Raw genomic sequence first — 19,455 nt, 5'->3', positions numbered from 1 at the left:
GGGGCTAAAAAAGCCCCTCAAAACGGCGTTCTTAGAACTAAAATCGTTCTAAGTTCCTGCGGTGCGAACACGCCAAAAAGGGGGTACTTTCTCCAATAGTTCTAAGAACTATGAAAAGTTCCTCCGGTGCGAAAGCGCCTTATGTGATTGGCTGCTGGGCTGGAGGGACACAGCTGGGTCTGGGCTTTGCTTTACTATAAATGGACACTGACCTCCCTTATCCACTACTCCATACCTTAGATTTCTCACTTTCTCTCCCTCTCTCTCATTCTGTATATATGGGCATAGTTTTACACCTCTTTGTGTTTTACGTTAGTTGATATCTGTGTGTGTGTATGTGTGTGTGTGTGTGTAGCTTGTACCTGTCTACTTGTTTCCATTTACTCTTCTAGCCCTGTCTCACCCCCTGTAACAGGGAAGAACCGTAATGTGTCCCACACTCTCTGTACCTCTTCCCAAATCTCTGTCATTTCTCTATGTGTGTAAGTGACTGTTAGAGCCCACCTAAATGCATAATACTGTCATTACTGCAGAGGACATGACAGCAGACAGCAGACTGCCATGGGCCTATGATAAATGTCTGTATTATACATTCATATGACATACGTTTCTCTGATGTTCAGTGATTCATTTGCCCCACACGGTCCATAAGCTCCTCCGCTGATTGATTAACGACGAGTTCTTTTGAAAATTTGATCAGATCGATTTCAGTTTAGTGCATCGTTATCGCTCCATAACACACGGAATTACGATTTTGTAAACAAATTGCATGGGCTGGCTGCGCGGCCTGTAAGTCTGACCCGACACGTACACATACATATATACATACACACACACACACACACACACACACACGCTCTCAAACGTTTAGATGAACATGTGAAAAGGCCTTTCTGCTAAAGTCCCACATGCTTAATGGTTCTGCTAGTAGCAATAAAACTCACAGAACTGGAAATGAAATGATACACATTTGCATATAATTAGGGCGTATGCTGGATGTGTGGGTACCATATAAAGCCTATGTGTTTGGCAGGTCCTGGCGGACGTGTTTGGCGCACCCGTGTACACCATCGATGTGGCTAACTCTGCGTGTCTAGGCTGTGCCTATAGAGCTATGCACGGTAAGATGCTTTACGGGTCGCCCACACAGCCCTTAAATGCTTTTACACTTCACATCATGCAAAGCTCAACGTCTTATTCATCTCTGCCAGGTTTTCGGTCAACAAAACTGCACTGTAGCCTGAAGAAAAGTATGTATAGCCCAGCAAATAGGTGGTGATTTTTTTTTAAATGGTGCCAAATGGTCTAAATATGTTACGTTACCTACAGCAGTGGACTTAAAAGCACTCAAATCACTCAAAGCTCGTCTTCTACGAGTACTATCCATTCTATCTCAAATCATATGTTCCTCACAACTCCTTTGTTTTGTGTTTTGTTGTGTTGTGTTGTGTTTTTGTTTTGTTTTCTGAGGGGAAAATGGAGTCCATTCATTCATATACATTTATCATATTGACTTAACTGACCACCAAACTGACTTTTTTAAAACCATCTTTGGGCAGCATGCAGCACTTTGCATTGACTCAGACATCATCACTGAGGTATTTCTTTCTCGCTAATACTTGATCATCATTCATCAGACGGTGTGTGTTTGCCTTTGTCTGGAGAACGGGTCGGAGTCTTTCTCCCTCTCTCTCTCTCTCTCTCTCTCTCTTCCAACAGACATCTCAGTCTGATTAAGTTAATGTGATGTGATGTAGAGCGTCGTTTAAAAACTCCCTGCTGTCCTGTGTCGGGCGGTCACAGTGCTCCAAAAAGCCGGACGGGCGGGCGCTGAAATTTAATACGTCCCGTTGCTTAATTACCGCAGACGAATGGAGGGCTTTTAGAGACCACCCTTCTTAAATTAGACTTTAATTATTCTTGTGTTATTCTCTCTCTCTGTGTCTGTCTTCCGTTGTCTGGCGGAGTGTTTTGCAGCCTTCTGTGGTTAATGTGTGGCCATGCGGGCCGTTTCTCTATCAGAAGTCAAAGCTTGTGAGAAGAGGAGACGGGCTTCCATTGTTGCATTCACATAAATTAGAGGAGTTTATGATTATTACTGTGCTTCACTCACGACGTGAGCGTTTGTTAATTAAACAGAGATTGAGTTGAATGCTCAAACAGGTTGGATGTCTTGAATGGGAAATGTCAGGCCTTTTCTGCAGAGACTGCAGATTCAGCTAACCCAAGCCCCACCTCGCCCCGCCCACCGCCCCCTCCCGCCCAGGGTTAATTTCATCGACGAAAACTGTGCCGAAAAATGAACATCAGCTAACTTTTTTTTTCACGATGAAAATGAGACGAAAACTAAATAAAAGTGCCTAAAAACCTTCAAAATAAAAACTGTGATGAAATATATTACCATTTTCATTGCTGAATAATAACGAGACGATAATGTCAGGGACAGACGACTGGACAAGCTATTTGTCCATAGGTCTATATTTTTTCATCCAATTACGTGCATGCACTTAATTTGCAAGATATGCGCAGCCATGTATTACATACTTGCTTATGATTGGTTGATACATACTGATAATGCTGCCCTGCCAATATCCCCCCTCCTCTGGAAATCGAACGTTAAACATTTTAACTGACGTTAACTTGGTAACTCAAATCACTACTCTCGGAATAAGAAAAGGAGCGGATTTGTACACGCATTTTAGCTAGAATACAACTGAAAATAAAACGCACTGCACATAATGTGAGTGCAAAATCAGTGGGAAAAATACCACATACATCATTTGACTAAAATTCAACTAAAACTTGCATAGTTTTCGTTGACTAAAACTAGACTAAAACTAATAATGATCAAATGACTTAAATATGACAAAAACGAATATGTATTTTAGTCAAAAGACTAAAACTAAGACTAAATCAAAATCACCTGCCAAAATGAACACTGCTCCTGCCGCAGGTCTTTCGCAACACTGACAGGCAGACATGCAGGCAGTGTAATGTATATGATATTTAGTGTGTGTTTGTGTTTGTTTGGATGCAGAAAGTTCTTTGAAGAGCCAGCCATTCTTCAGCAAAGTCAACACTGTTTGATTAGATTGTGTTAAAGTAATACAATAAAATACTGTCAAGGACATTGTTTTGTATCTGTACGTGACTGGACATTATTGTAAAAACTGAGAGTGTCCAGTCTTAGTGTTAATCGTATAGCTTTAATCATTAAAGTCTGTCTGCAGTACACACCTCTTACCTGGGTTTGGAAACAGCTGACTGAAAAACACTGTTTTTATTTGTCTCAGCACTTGGTCTGTGGTCAGTTTTGGCACATTTTGCTTTCCTATTATAGTATATTACCCCTCGTGTGTGTGTGTGTGTGTGTGTGTGTGTATTATGAAAGACATATTGGAGACACTAATAAAGAAATGAAAGTATCCTTTTTTTCTCCTTTTAAAAAGTCACTTGAACATGCAGCGATTAAGGACCCTTGAAAGACGACTGTGGCATTTTCAGTGGGTATATTTTCACCCTGACGAAGGCTCTGAGGAACCACATGCTGTGTTAAACAGTTCATGAAATAGTCTATGACTTTGTGGTCCATTGACTCAGACTGCTTCCTGCCAGCTTAAGTGCTTTACTCCAGCAGTGTCCTCTTGTATCCAAATCAGAGTTTTCGTCAGAAATCACATTCTAATGCCCTCTCCATGAGAACCTGCGCTCGTGATCTTGTGCCTGCTAATGGTCAAAATGAGGTGACCTCAGCTGCTCACTCAACCGACCATAACAGAGCCTGTAAAAAATAAAAATGAAATTGAGAATAAATTTGTCACTGAAAACGGGAATTTGAAGCCACGTAATTCCGCTTGATTGGAACCTTTTGTAGACGGCACTGAACATACTATTTATTTCCTACAAATGTTAGAGTGCTCTGACTTAACACGGTTCAGAAATGTTTAATCGCCTGATGCATAAACACTGATCCCAAGGGATGACAACAGACGACAGCCAATAAATTTGACTAATGAGTTACACAAATGGAGTGAGTCTCGCAAAAGTTTATTTGAAAATAAATCTGCAATGGACAAATTAATCATCCCTTTGCTTTCTCATCATCCTAATTACTCCGCATTAGATCGTGTCGCGAGTTGACTGTTAAAAATAAAAAAGGAAAACCTGAGGAGACAATGTTGACGAGTGCTCATATCTTTAGGTCGTTAATGAAAGAGCCGAAGTGCTCTCCAGCGTTCACTCCACCCGTGTACTGTCCCCATCTCCTCCTGTGCGAACGCTAAAAAACGGCCGTTCACCGGTCGTAGCCGGTCCATTTTCATTTTGTTGACACTTAATTTTTAATCACTTGTCGTTATTTATTATATTCCGCGGCGGCAGATGAGAGTAAGAGCTATGGTATGGGATGAGCTCAGACTTGTCCTGAGTGCTTTAGTGGCAGTGTAGTGTGACTGCTTTAGTGGCAGTGTTGTGTGACTGCTTTAGTGGCAGTGTTGTGTGACTGCTTTAGTGGCAGTGTTGTGTGACTGCTTTAGTGGCAGTGTTGTGTGACTGCTTTAGTGGCAGTGTTGCAGTGACTGCTTTAGTGGCAGTGTTGTGTGACTGCTTTAGTGGCAGTGTCGTGTGACTGCTTTAGTGGCAGTGTTGTGTGACTGCTTTAGTGGCAGTGTTGCAGTGACTGCTTTAGTGGCAGTGTTGTGTGACTGGTTTAGTGGCAGTGTTGTGTGACTGCTTTAGTGGCAGTGTTGTGTGACTGGTGTAGTGGCAGTGTTGTGTGACTGCTTTAGTGGCAGTGTTGTCTGACCGCTTTAGTGGCAGTGTTGTCTGACCGCTTTAGTGGCAGTGTTGTGTGACTGCTTTAGTGGCAGTGTTGTGTGACTGCTTTAGTGGCAGTGTTGTGTGACTGGTTTAGTGGCAGTGTTGTGTGACTGCTTTAGTGGCAGTGTTGTGTGACTGCTTTAGTGGCAGTGTTGTGTGACTGCTTTAGTGGCAGTGTAGTGTGACTGCTTTAGTGGCAGTGTTGTCTGACCGCTTTAGTGGCAGTGTTGTGTGACTGCTTTAGTGGCAGTGTTGTGTGACTGCTTTAGTGGCAGTGTTGCAGTGAAGGGATTTGTTGACGTTCCCAGCTCTTTTCAGCGTAACGTAATTTTATCAGTGAGCTTGGTCATATGCCGGCAAACAAATGCATCTCCACACATGAGCTAAGACAGAGCCTGGACTCATTCAGCGGAGATGGCATCACCAATGGCCTTTTTGTCCCTAGGAGAGAGTTGATGAAGCCATTGTTTTTCATTCAGGCTGACTGTGTGTAGGTTAGCGGGAGTCCGTGGGGTTTTAGTGTGAGGGAGAAAGGTCAACCGCTGTCTCACACGGCAACAGCTCTGTCTTTAAAACAGACAATGGGAAGATCACATAAGAGTTATACGGGAATTATAAAGGCCATTTTTTGTCACGAAAGCCTTCCACCGTATAGCGATCATCAGGTCATGCAATTGCAACACTTCTTGATGCCCAAAGTAATATTGATTAGGGGTTTGTCTAGTCTTGCTGTATCGCAGTACAGTGGTCTTGACCCTTGTACGCTAACGTAAAGGTAGTAATTTTCAGTTCATGGAGATGAAACAACAAGTAGAATATTTTGAAAGAGTGATGTTGCCATTATGCTCTACTGGTATTTCATGATCTTTTCTGCAATAGGTTGTTACAGCAGCAATTCAAGGAATTTCAATGGAACTTGAAGTAGAGGCAGTAAAGTCTGTTTTGGTCTGTGATTACCTCTTTTAGTTTGATGGTTTGAATGTTAAACTCATTCCTAAAATACATAGGTGAATTCTTACAAAAGCCCACAGGTCATAGACAGAAATGTTTTTCAGTGATGTTGCTGACCTGTTTAATGAATCTGGTTTAAAAATAAATAAATAAATAAATAATATATATATATATATATGTATACGTGTGTGTGTGTGTGTGTGTGTGTGTATATATATATATATATATATATATATATATATATATATATACACACACATACACACACACACACACACACACACACACATATATATCTTTTAAATCCACAGGTTAGAAACTGATGTTTGTCTCCTTCATTTGAAGGGCTTTAAAAGAGAAAATATATTAAAGTAATGTACCAGAGCTATAGTCCATAGACTATTGAGAGATGAAACACGTTTTCCATACACATTGACTGTAGCTTTGGCCATTATGATGAAGAATGTCTCGTGTCTTTGTAGAGATTTAAAAGAGTATGTCAGGAAAAAGTCATTTCAGAGGCAATTAAAAGATTGCCAGGGTACAACATGTGGTCCAGTACAGTTAAAAATAAGACAGACAGACAGAGAGAGTAAGAGAAAGAGAGCAAGCGAGAGAGAGGAAGAGTGAGAGAGAGAGAGAGAAAGAGAGGGAGGGAGAGAGAGAATGAGAGAAAGAGAGAGAGCGAGAGAGGATGCTGAAACTAAGAGCCACAGACCATACTCTGCAGACATGCTAATCAAGCTCATTAGAAAAGAGGGCGAACTTTTGCTTTCACTGTTTATCTTGCATTAAAAATAAAGTTCAGAGACATTCATCTCACTTGACAGTCACCTGTTTGCTTTTCAAATGAAGTATCCATTGTTTACTGTTCTCCGTATGCAGAAACCCTAATACCAGCCGACACTGTCCAGAAGTCTGGAGCAGTCTGGACAGACTATCACACTACATTAGAGTGAGTTTTCTTATGGGCTGTTTGAACTCTGCGACTGTGGCAGAGACGCCCTAAAGGACAGTCCTGTTAAAGGTCACTGGTGCTGTAACACGTTGTATAATGAACGCTAAAGCCCAGGCCAGAAATACAAGGCCGAGTGAGGGTATGTTTGTTTGTTTGTTTGTGATGTGCTGTCTGTCTGATTTACCAAGGCCAGCCTTCTCTGTACCCTCCCTCTGATACAGCATGACATCACTCGGATGTGTCGCGGGAACTCAGAAGCTTTACCCCCAATTTCCTCTGTAGGAATCCAAGCCCATTTTGGTTACTGAACTACTTATTAGTACCTGCTCCAGAGTAGGTACTCTTTGATGGTTCAGGGACTGGAGCTTGCTGTAGTGAACAACGCTGATTGGTCAACAGACGCTTTACAGAGTGATCAAGGCCTCCTACCGTCATTTAAAAATACTTGCATTTAGCAAGCAGGAAATAGTAATAAATAGTTGTTTTTTTAGAAGTTTGAGTCGTCAGGTGGGGCTGAAAAGGGGTGTAATTACAAAATTTCTGTGTTTCGCTGAACAGGGCATTACCCCACTGCAAAGCAGTGCTGTGAAAATGTCAAAAAAAAAAGGATACAGAAAATTTAAGGATGACAATAACTGACGTGACTCAGATTCACACGTTCTGTGTCACTTGCTCCTCACATTCTCCTCTCAGTTCTGCAGATGTGGTGGGACAGTGAATGCAAAAGCATTTGGGAACTGTGTAGTATCTGTTCTGGATAGTTCCAGAACTCTTTACTTCCTGAAAAAGTCCTGAACCTTGATGGAAATGCAGCTATATTTCAAATCAAGGTCCCTGTCTCATCTGTGTTTTTTATGATTACTCACAGATAAATACAGTCTGTGCTGTCAGATAGTGTAGAAATAAATGCTGTCTGGACTTAAGTCTAATCTGGACCTTCTTGATTCGCTTTTTTTCCAACCAACCAATAAATGGATTGATTAATATTGGCACATAGCAGCTGTCAGTCAGATATGAGGTGATATGAGAGGAGAGACAGTGAGAGTGTGTTTCATTGGGTGGTGGGGGTTTGTCTGTTCATTGATTAATGTGTGTTGACCAGGACTTGTTGCTGAGAACGGAGTGTCCTTCACTGAGACTGTCAGCAGAGCTCTACCTCCACAGCTCGCAGTCACACCAACCCCTGGAGCCCAGAAGGTAGGGCCATCCATCTCTCTCTCGCTCTCTCTCTCTCTCTCTCTCTCTCTCTCTCTTCCTATCTCTGTCTCTCTCTTGTTCTTACTGTCTCTCTCTTTCATTACCATTCATGTCATTATATACAGTAGTGTTCACCCTCACCTTCATCCAAGTAGAGACGTGTGTGTGTGTGTGTGTGTGTGTGTGAGCTGGCTTTTGATATGGTCTCTACATAGATAACAGATGCAGAGTCAATAAAAGTCAGCGCTTTAACCATAAATTATTCAGTGTGGTGTGTTAACTGTAGGCTCATAAACACACAAAATGTGGCCTGTAAGATAATGCAAGCAGCTGGGGTTGTTGGAGCTCTCCTCACAGACAGAGTTGTGAACCTTCACATCTTTCTCATATGAAGTCATGAAATATTTGCAAACCATTTTCTCTGAGGCAATGAAAGAGGAATTTAAGAGAAGTGCATCTTATGAAAGTTTTTTTTTTTTTTTTTTTTTAAGCCAGCGTTCGTGCTTACGTAGCCTTGGCATTTGTGTTAAGGAATGCAGGGAGCATCTCACTGAGACACTGTTGACATTTGGAGAGAACAGAACCTCTACATACAATGTACCGTAATCAAAAGAAACATCATCTACTGAGCTCAGAAATCTCACATACAAGGAGATCTTTTTTATTTTCAGCATCTTTGGATGTGGAGTTTGACGTTGGCGGCCACACCTGTCACTGTTATTTTATTATTTTTATTTCCATTGTCAGCTGCTGAACTCTGATTGCTCCAAGCTGTAGACGACAGTGGAGTGCATCCTACTTTATATCTCACTGCCTCTTCATTAGGTCTTTCATTCCCTTTAGAGACAGGCACTGTAAGAAGTAAATTACACGCTAGTACCACTGGCTGCTTCGAAACCACACTGAGAGGTCAGGCGGGGACAGCTGCTTAATACGAGCTAAATGACAACCGATTTGAGCTGGAAATTTCATTGAAGCAAAAACATCCCCCACTTTTTTTTCTCCCGACTGACATCTTAAAAAAAAGAAAGAAAAGACGCTGCTCATGTAAAGAATAAGAAGTCATGGGGGCGTGTTTTCTTAATGAAGAGAGAATTTGCCTGACAGACATAAAAACAAAAGAAAAAGGACATTCCAAAAGCGTGAGGGGTAGGGAAGTAGTATTTGGACACAATGATGCTAATTGTTCTTTTTCCCATTTTTTTTTTTTTTTGCCGTGAGGGGGTTGGTGGGTGGGCACTCAGCTTGGCGACGGTCCAGGAAGCGTTTTGATAAAATGTGATGGATAATTGGAGAGCAGTGCTTGGGGTCAGTGCAGTAAATAGTTTCTGCCAGACTGGTGTTTTTTGTTTTGTTTTGTTTTGTTTTGTTTTGTTTTAACACGTCTCTTACTGAGCGTTGGAGTGGTGTGATGTAAATGCTTTGACCTCCCTTTGTGAGCCCCACCATGGCCAACACAATGATGCCTTTATCACACAGGTGACAACCCCCCACCCCCCGTCCCGTATAAAAGTCATGTGTTCTTATCTGGAATTGTCTGTTTATTGAAACCAGCCGCACTCTCCTCTCTTCCGCTGAATGTCATTAAGAGCTCTCTTCACTTTGCACATAACTGTATTTATTCACCGTTCACGGTCTAGTTAGTTCTCTGTCCCTGTGAGTTTCCAGCTTAGAGAGAAAGGAATGAAACAGTCAGTAGTGCTAAGTGCTATTCAGTCACTGTTTCCAAGGAGTGGTTTTGTTCTCCCCTCATATGCTAATATCTGCCCTTCATAACTGTTTTGGAAAACGTGTCATGTAATGAACTGAGAGGAGAAACTTTAAGGCGGTGATAATGAGTTTGAAATGGAGGATCAGTGCTGTCCAGCGGTACGAATGCTTTCAGTATCTACAGTAACAGTCAGTTTTGTCGATTTAATTCTGATGGTTGGTTTGACAGACCACAAGTGATCAAGTATCCTTCTTCTTTCTTACCATTTCTGTTCTTTATTTACTGAAAGGAAAATGGCTTTCATTAAAAGTAGCAGTACTTCAATACTGGTATCATCCCCAGTTGTATGAAAATTTACATAAGAAGTTGTGTGGACCCACAGTCTGTGCTTCATAAAAGACTTAAGATTCATTAACGACCAGTGAGTAGCTGGGTAATCCAACAGTAGTTACAAAGATACCACTTAAATCAGCTGGCATTGTTTTTCTCATGTTCTCTGTTCTTTACCCTGCCACTCTACTGTTGCGTCCCAAATTTGACAGAGAAATAACAGACTCGGGCTATGCAGAAAATGAATGTGTGTGTTTATTTTGGCGCTGGATCATCTTGTCTCGTTGAGATGCAATAAATTCAGTGAAATCAGAGTCTCCAATTAGAGCCTTATGCTTCCAGTGGTTTAACCATCTGCTTTCAATAGCCATCAGACAGAGTTCATTATTAACAGTGGTTTACCTCCTAAGTTTGAATAGGTACCTCTAAAAAGCTGTTTTATATGTATGGGTTTTAGATGTGTGTGTGTTTCCTAACAGCTTATGCATACATACATACATAATATACATACATACATAACTTCCAGGCGTGCGCATGTGTGTCTGTGTCTGTTTTGTAGTGATGGTGTGGATGATTATCTTTAGAGCACATTTGAAAAGTGGTTGTCAGATAGTGAGAGAATTGTGAAACATCATAAAGCATGTAGAGGTGTTATTGAAGCATATGGTAATAATACACAATGTTACTGACAGTGTATTTGTAGCTGTATTGAGCATTGTGCTTCATGACTTCATGACCTTGTGTTTGATGCTGATCAATGAGCGGACACATTTTCATTTAGGGCTAGGCACAGAGGCTTTGTCATGCTCTCTGAATGTTTTATAAATGCTTGGTGAAGTTATGTTTGAAAAATGCATATGCTGTTAACACTGCAGCTCATGGCTCAGATACACGTGTAATTATTTCTAAAGGATGACACTTGTGTGAAAGGTGCGATATGAAGTTGATGATTGTTGTGATTATTAATCTTTGCTGGAGCATGTGATGCGTGTCACTGCACACATATTCGCTCAGATCAGATTGTTTCCCGATCTGTCAAAAAAATACTCTCCACTCTTTGCGGAGGCAGTGACAACTCCATTTGGGTGAATCCAGAATAATCTAACAAAAACAAAACAAAAACATAAGAATAAATAAATTGTCTACAGTGTGACAGATGTAGAGTTGCATTTAAATCTCTTTAATATGCAGGAGGTTGTTTTTGACAGCTCACATGTCAGCATTCATAATCCTGTTCATTGTTTCGGTTTGTTGTGTTTTCTCTTTTACTGACGCTTTTTTTTCCCTTCCCTCCTCCAATTCCTCCTTGACTCTGTAAAGTTTCCTCTGTAGTTGGAAAGAGCGATCACTTGGTGTTTTTCTGATTTTACATTCTGACAGAAAACTGGACATCTGTGAGTCATATTGTGTGACAGACTTGCAGTGGTGACTGTGCGCCCCTCCTTAAAGACTCTCTTCTCCCCACAAAACCGCCTTCTGCAGGGTCACACAGGGGCTGGTCTCTCCAGGGACAGAATTTTGCGTTTATGCCTTGCGTTTCCTTCATCTAAAAGGAAGATTTTATTTTTTTCAATTTCCAGTGACCCCACAGGAAGAACATGATAAAATGCTAATCAAAATTATGTACAGACCATAAGTTCTGTTGTGCTCAGATTTTATTGAAACACCTCTGTCTGAGTGCCAGATATTGGTTTTAGATGAACCACATTCCTCAGGCTGTCTTACAGAGTTACTCTCAATACATCTCTGTTTCTATACTGCAAGACTGCAGTCCTGTTTCTATGGTATTGTCTGGTATCCATCTATACAATACCTTTTGATTGCTAGTGTATTAGTTGTCGAGAGAAAACAGGAAAAGAGTGGAGCTGTGTATTGTGTACTGTGTGCTCTGTCCTCGGATAAACATTGGTTGTATGGTTGTTAAGAATATAGATTCTCTTACCATGTGTAATGCATCTACATAATTCATTGTGATTCATAAATAACAATGAGATGTTCGATTCAACTAATTATACAGTATGCATGATGAAACACATACCATATACACACAGTAGTACATAAATTAGAAATGACATGCTGATTATAGTTTGTCATACACAGTGGATAACCTTAGGAACCTAATGTTCTCCAGCCCATATGTAACTGTCTTCGTGACCTCATATGGGTTTACAACATTTAGAGGATCATCTATAAAAGTTTAAAATTTCTTCTCTCTCTCTCTCTCTCGCTCTCTATCTACGCATATATATATATGTATATATCTTTCTCATGCACACACATATACACACACACGCACGCACATACACAACAACATTAGATTTTATTTACACCAAGATGAATTGCTCTCCAACGCTTTAACTTTTGCTGTTTTGTAACTGAATGATAGTTGTGATCGGTCTGAATGTGATTGACAGCTGTGTGTAGAGAATTACAGCTATGCAGGATTTGGGGGGGCAGGAGCTGGTTTTTAATTGTATGATTATATAGGCACGTGTCATGTTCAGTTGAAGTTTGATAAGTGACTTCAACAGCTGTGCACATTACTAAAACGATTGAGGGTAGCTTCTCCCCTGGCTGTCCTTTTAAAATGACGTTTTATTTGGCCCTTTTTTTTGTAAAATGGTTTTTGTATACATATACCTTTTCATTTGGAATAATATCAATGCTTCACTTTGTTCCTGTGGCTTCTATTATGTATCACCATATCGTGTCCTGTCCCATCATATTATTATCATCAGTGATGTGTTAGATCAGTGACTGACAGTCTAACTCCTGTCTCTGTGTAAATCCTGTCTCTCTCTCTCTCACTCTACTTCAGGCTCTTGAAGAACACCGCCGCTTTCAGGCCCCTTTGATGGAGACTCTGCTTTGATATTAAATGACTCTAACTACGCTGTCTCCATTACTTCCCAAACAATACACACACAACCCACAGAGAGGTTTTTGTTTGGATCTCGGGAGCTGTGTATTGATTGGTTACCTCAGTGAAACCTAGCGCTGTGGGGGCATTTGGGGTAACGCAGACTCACTCTCTTTAGTTCTCTCCCCCTGTGGTATCTTTTTAAAATTGCCGTGCGATTAGATTTTGTGTATAGACATGCTCTGCCCTATATTCAGCGAATCCCAGTAGGACGGTGATAGCGGGTTGCGTGTCAGCTCATATCGGAAGGGGAGATGTGCGGGGGTTGTCAGGGACGATGAGGCGGCCTATTTTAATACCAGGCAGGAATCAATCATTCTGGATTACCGCTCATTGCATTTTTATGCAAACCGCTGAGAGATTTCCCTCAAGGCAGATATTTATGACAACTACCTGGATATGCAAAAAGACACAATAAACTCTCTTGTCTCAGGGCTTATGTTTAAGAACTGGATGTCTGGCAACCAGAGGCACTCATATGTTAGCATACTAACATTATTTGCACTATATCTTACACTGGTATAATATATATGTGTATATATAGAAGACCAGCATTTATTTTTTTCCTTTATCAGCACAGACTGAAGGCAGCCTTCTGTGTAGAACAGTAACACCTTCACTCTTGATCTGTGTAAAGGAGAATGAGGTGGCCCAAAGTGCTGGTTGGCAAAACCTTTTTCTGATGAGGCTTCCAGTATTTTGCTCCATTCAGATCCATAATTGGTCTATCTCAGTGAATTACAGGGCCTAATTAAGGCTTGCCATGGCATGTCTGAAGGGTGCTCCATATTCCACATTTCACAGACATTCCAGAAAAGCCTGTGGCATTAATGACATCACTAGAGCTGTTTTTTCTTTTCTGCCTGGAGAAAACCCGTTGCATGTCTTCTCAGTGGTTCAGTTAAGACTCCAATCTCAGTGGGCTCCATCAAGGTCAGCTCGATTGGCGTCTGAAGTGAAAATATGTCCTGCTCTTACAGTGGAGCAACTGAAACCCCTCTAAACCTGTGCACCCCCCACCCCCTTTTTTTCATCCTATTGGAAACACGTTTTTTGTTGCCCTTTTTATACTTACTCGATTGTTGAGGGTGATGGGTCCTGGGTCCACGCCAACCTCTCGTCCTTTGAGATGTGTCACTCCCTAGTGTGTACCCCACTCCACCTCCGATTTCTACACCAGCTAAACGTCTCACCTGTACCTCTCTCCACCTCACCTGTACCTCCCTCTGCCTCACCCCCTCACCTGTACCTCTCTCTGCCTCACCCCCTCACCTGTACCTCTCTCTGCCTCACCCCCTCACCTGTACCTCTCTCTGCCTCACCCCCTCACCCGTACCTCTCTCTGCCTCACCCCCTCACCTGTACCTCCCTCCACCTCACCCCCTCACCTGTACCTCTTTCCGCCTCACCCCCTCACCTGTACCTCCCTCCACCTCACTCCCTCAGTATTAACCTCTTTCCACCTGAAAGCTCTCCACCAGCCAAATGTTTGTGATGCCTCTGTAATTTAGCATAGTGTTGACATGTAGAAGACGGGATATTCCTTGCCTTTCTTTGGAGATGGACTGCTCAGGATGAGATAGGTCACGCTGAGGGGCAAAAAGCAATTTTTCTGAGTGACACTTTGGAGGAAATACTACACCCTCAGCCTCTCTAAAAAGCCTCTGTACCACCTCAGAAAGTCAAAACTACCTTGCTCGACCTTTGCTGCTGCACAAATAGGACCTTGCAGTTAAAAAAAAAACCCCAAAAAAACCCCTATGCTATTTCCTTCAAAGATCAGATCATGGTTGATGCTTAAACCAAAAAAAATGATCAGCTATCTTTCCCTGTATAAAGATTAAACCCAATTTCATGTGTTTAAATAGAAATGTACTTAGACGTTTATAAAGGCTCCCAAACGCTGCTCCCAGGCGGGGAACGGCCGTGCAGTGCACAGATGTGCTCTATGTGTGGTTTAGGTGATTGAAATCACAGCTCCGCTGCCTTAAGCTCACTCTTGGTTGGTAGCCCAGAGGGGCACAGTAGCTTATGTTCCCTTTGACAGCTCTGTCAGCCAGGGCCATTCTGCTATATTGAAATTCATATTGAATGGATACATCTGGTTCAGAAAGATCTGATTTCAGATTTGAGCTCTGTGCCTGACCACAGTAGTTCATTTTTTCTGTTCCCTGAATGTCGATTAGCTGCCAAACAAATCACGCTCAGTATTTTACCATTAGCGAGCAGGTAGCCGGCTTACAGCTCGTGGTTTTTCCACCTGTCTGCTGTGGTCCTGGGATTTGATTGGTCCTCCTTTTGATCTGGACCAGCCCTGCCTCCTCGGCTCTGCCTTGGCTGTTGAAGAATGGTTCTGTCAGAGGGAACGGGGAAGTTGTTCATTGCCAGGCTGATCAAGCTGTCTGTGTTTGAGAAACGCACTAGTTTGTCCCCTTAGCACCGCATATATTATTTACCACACGTTTGCCAGCATATTTCCAAACTAATTTCACATTGTATGCAGACAGCTTCAGTGTTGCATGCATAACATGCTGCCCAATAAATTATATCCTCACAGCAGTTCAGACCACTCTCATTTCCCTCCTCAAATGGAAGAGTTAGAGTCTCTATGACTGTAATACATTTTCTTTTGAATGAGACCAGGCTGTACCTAACCACAGCATAACTTAATACCTTTCCCTAATTGAACCTTTGTAATCTCATATATTATCACTACCGTACACTCTGTCACACTGGACAAATACATCTCTCTGTAATCAATAATTCAGTTTATGAGACTGAAAAAAAGGGGTGAATATTTAAATAAGTTTGAGTGCATGTGGCATCTCCTGTGTGTTGTTGTGTTGTGTAGACGTGAGGCATCTTTGTGCCAATGGCATCGTTTGGCTGGAGCCATGGCGACATTATAGCTGTGGAGTGTCGGCCAGCTGCTGATAGCCCAGCAAGTGATTGGTCTAGCATGGTGTGCATATGTGTGTGTGTGTGTTTATGTGCGTGTGTGTGTGTGTGTGTGGGGGGGGGGGGGGCGTGGCGTGGCTGCAGTCCTTACTGACAGAGAGGCCTGGAGTGGGCACTGGTGCATGGCCCATATCCATATCATACAAGTACAGACAGACAGAGCAGAGAGAGAGAGAAAATGTATGTGTGTGTGTGTGTGTTTCAGAGAGAGAGAGAGATTGAGACTGGTGTGTGTGTGTGTGTGTGTGTGTGTGTGTGTGTGTGTGTGTGTGTGTGTGTGTATGAGAGAGGGTGCCTGTGTGTGTGAGAGAGAGAGAGAGATTGAGACTGATGTGTGTGTGTGTGTGTGTGTGTGTGTATGAGAGTGTGTGTGTGTAAAAGAGACAGAGGGTGCCTGTGTGTGTGTGTGAGAGAGAGAGAGAGATGTAAAGAAGTGAGAGATGAGGATGACAAATGAAAGTGAAGTTGAGGAGAAACTCGATCCATTTTTAAACATGAAATAGTCATGCACCTGGAATGACAGGTATAATCGCTCTTTCCTCTCTCCTGTATTTGGTTGCGTGTCTGAGCTATCTACTCTTACATATGATTACTTTGGATGAGACTAAAACATTCCTAATCTGAATTTGGGATGTCAGATGTTATTAAATTTAATGAAGATGAACTGGATCCTTTGCTTTAATTAATTATGATTAATTGGTCCATTTAAGTCATGATTAGCCATAATTTAATATGTTTACATTTAATAAGGTCTGAATTGGCTTGTAGGTGTCATGTTTTGTTCAAAAGATAAAAAGAAAACACAAATGATCTATGATGGTAAGGTTTTCCAGTAACATTGTCATACTAATGAGAATGTGAACTATGCTATGTACTGTATGTGGATGCTATATACATGCATCTCTCTCAGGAATACTGACATTTGTCCTATAGCCATACACAACTGATTAATGACGTCATCCATTTTACTTTCTTTGCAGGGGTTAACATGGTAACGCTCCAAGAAACTCAGTTCAACTGAGATAACTGATGACTTTGATCTTCTCTGTTTATCTTTGTGTACTTTTTTCGTTTGTAAAAGTTAGCAAAGCAACATTTTTTGTTGTTTTTTTTTTTCCCAGATAGATTTTAACCTGGAAGCTCCTGCTTGTTTGCACTCTTCAAATAAGATGCTGGGAAATGACACAAGGCTGTGTAGCTTGTCTGAATGAACGCTAGACTTTTGTTCTAAATAAAACATACCTGTTGAAGATTCCAAGTCCCAAGTCCCCTTGTTCTGGGAAGCTCCATTCTGGCCCTATTTAAAATGTCTCTGAGAGAATGTTCTAGAACTGAACAGCAAGGCCATAGTCCTTTTCTCAGCCAAGACATCAGATAAGCGGTAGAAAGAAAGGAAGAGATGCCGGCTTTGCATCAACACTCAGCAATCAGTCACTGACTCTAAATCTAAGACCAGTCGAAGACCTAACAACAACTTTTAGCTAATAACAGCTGGTTAGCTAATAACTTTATCAGTCAAAAGCCAGCATGCCTCTCACATTTCCCTACTTTTCCACCACAGACCTGTGGGCTTTTCCTGTGCTGTGGGCTTTTCACTTTTTCCTGTATGTTCTCACTCTAAACACATTACAAATAAGTTGGGAGATCAGTGAAAACAGCTGGTAGCTCCCAGTTAGTCCAACATGTAGCAAATTTATCCCAGTCTAGGTGTGCTGTGTGTCTAAGTCAATTTTGTCATGGTGGGTAGAACTTGCCAGCTAACCCTTTACATGCCCAATAGGACAGTGTGAAGTTGCAGTGTAGCAATGGCTTCTAAATGACCGAGAGGACAGTGTGAAGTTGCAGTGTAGCAATGGCTTCTAAATGGCCGAGAGGACAGTGTGAAGTTGCAGTGTAGCAATGGCAGCACCGAAATCTCTGTGTTTAGGTCATTTCATTTCAAAAATGCTTATTTTGGAGGGTGTTGTCACAAGGGACCAGGACACAGCTGTGATTCACAAATTCAGAACCATTATTGTATCTGAGAGGGCCTCCAGTCTGTGTGCATCTCCACATTATAGTTTTAAACACATAAAAATAAAATCCCCAAATTACTTTTATCTATTTTTTTTAATCCAGCTATCATGTAAACAGAAATATAAAAAATGGTGGTCTTTGCTATTTCACACATTTATACTGTTTTTTTTGTTGTTTTTGTTTTTTTGGAGAGAGGGGAAAGGTATCATTAATGGCCTTATTCCCTTAAGAACAGAAAGAGCTACAGGTTACAGCTGCATGGCAGAATTCCCAAGAGAGAGAGAGAGAGAGAGAGAAAGAGAGAGAGAGACTGGGAGAGAAGAGCGCAGAGTTGTGCCATTCAATATTTCAGTACCTTTAAACAATTCACCTGCTTTTTATCTAGCTGGGTGACCTTCATATCTTTGAATTACCATTACATTCAGCCACTATTATTGACGCATTTCATCTACCTACAATTCGCTGTTCCTACCAATGTACAGTTTTAATTAGATGTAATTAACTTCAAAGCATGTTTGTACTTTCCTTTACCCCTCTCTCTCTCTCTCTCTCTCTCTCTGCTTTCAGGTGTACACATCGATGCTGAAAAGATATGCAGACCTAGAAGCCAGAGTTCTCAGGGAATCCAAACAGTAACAGAGCTTGAAGAGAATTACTCCGTGCTTTTGCGTGTACTCTTTGTTTTGGTAAACATATGCAACGACAAAGAGATATGGCCACAGGTTTCTGAACACTATAGATTTCTAGATGCTTTAATGGATAGTACAGAGGACATATACCTTTTCATAGCCAGAGTCTTTGATTTAACCAAGATTCTTGTTCTATACAGTTAGTCACTGGACATTATGGCTTGATGTTTTTGTGATTTTATGTATAAATATAAATCAGCATATAATTGCTTACTGTGCCTCTCAGCAGGTGTCTGCTTCAGTGACATTAACATCATGTGCTTTCATGTTAAACAGCAACAAAACTAATGAGACCAATTTCTCTTGCTTTCTATGGGATGAATATGGGCTAATAACAAAGGGTTATTTTAAGTAAAGGTTCTGACGTGAATATTCATTAATGATTCATGTGTCTGAACCAGCGTTCCTTCGGCTAAACGCTGAGCTCTGTAAACACTCGGTAGTATTTAAAACATTTTAGCTGACTCACAGTGAAGGGCTTTTGGTGTCTTTACCTCAGATCTATTGTCCATTAGTGTGAAGAGCCAAGCTCAGCATTACTGACTGGCCTGTGGGGGGGCTGGAAACATGCCTGACAGTGTGAGAAGTCGTAAGGGAAGCCCTCATTCCGATGGATGTGCCATAGCCACAGAGAGAAGACGATGGTGCTAATACATAACTGCAAAACCAGTTGACCAGTTTGCAGTTTCAATGTGCTCCAGTCTAATGAGCTGAATGTCATGTCCAAACACACACACACACACACACACACACACAACAGAGTAGATCCCAGGCTTGGCTTATCTGTGGCACCAAGGTCACCTTTGCAGAATGGTCCTCCATCTTCAAAGGCCCAGTACTGTCTGTGTGATTTGTCAGTGACCATGTGTGAACGTGTGTGTGTGTGTTTGTCCTCACTATGCCTTTG

The 19,455-nt window shown here is 41.6% G+C and overlaps 1 protein-coding gene across 1 annotated transcript in view; it reads left to right on the top strand.

Annotated features, from left to right (window-relative positions):
- The window catches only part of xylb (xylulokinase homolog (H. influenzae)), a 40,701-nt gene extending 21,930 nt beyond the window's left edge, over positions 1-18,771 (top strand). Inside the window, exons 17-19 of the mRNA XM_030768568.1 lie at positions 1,034-1,121; positions 7,830-7,924; positions 18,427-18,771. Coding sequence (XP_030624428.1) covers positions 1,034-1,121; positions 7,830-7,924; positions 18,427-18,495 — 252 coding nt within the window. The 3' untranslated portion in view covers positions 18,496-18,771. The remainder of the gene's footprint in view (positions 1-1,033; positions 1,122-7,829; positions 7,925-18,426) is intronic.
- Positions 18,772-19,455: the final 684 nt, after the last annotated feature.

This window comes from Chanos chanos, chromosome 3, assembly GCF_902362185.1.
Source record: "Chanos chanos chromosome 3, fChaCha1.1, whole genome shotgun sequence".
Lineage (NCBI taxonomy): Eukaryota > Metazoa > Chordata > Actinopteri > Gonorynchiformes > Chanidae > Chanos > Chanos chanos.
Note: the sequence above shows the minus strand (reverse complement) of the source record. Positions and strands in the feature narration are given on the sequence as shown.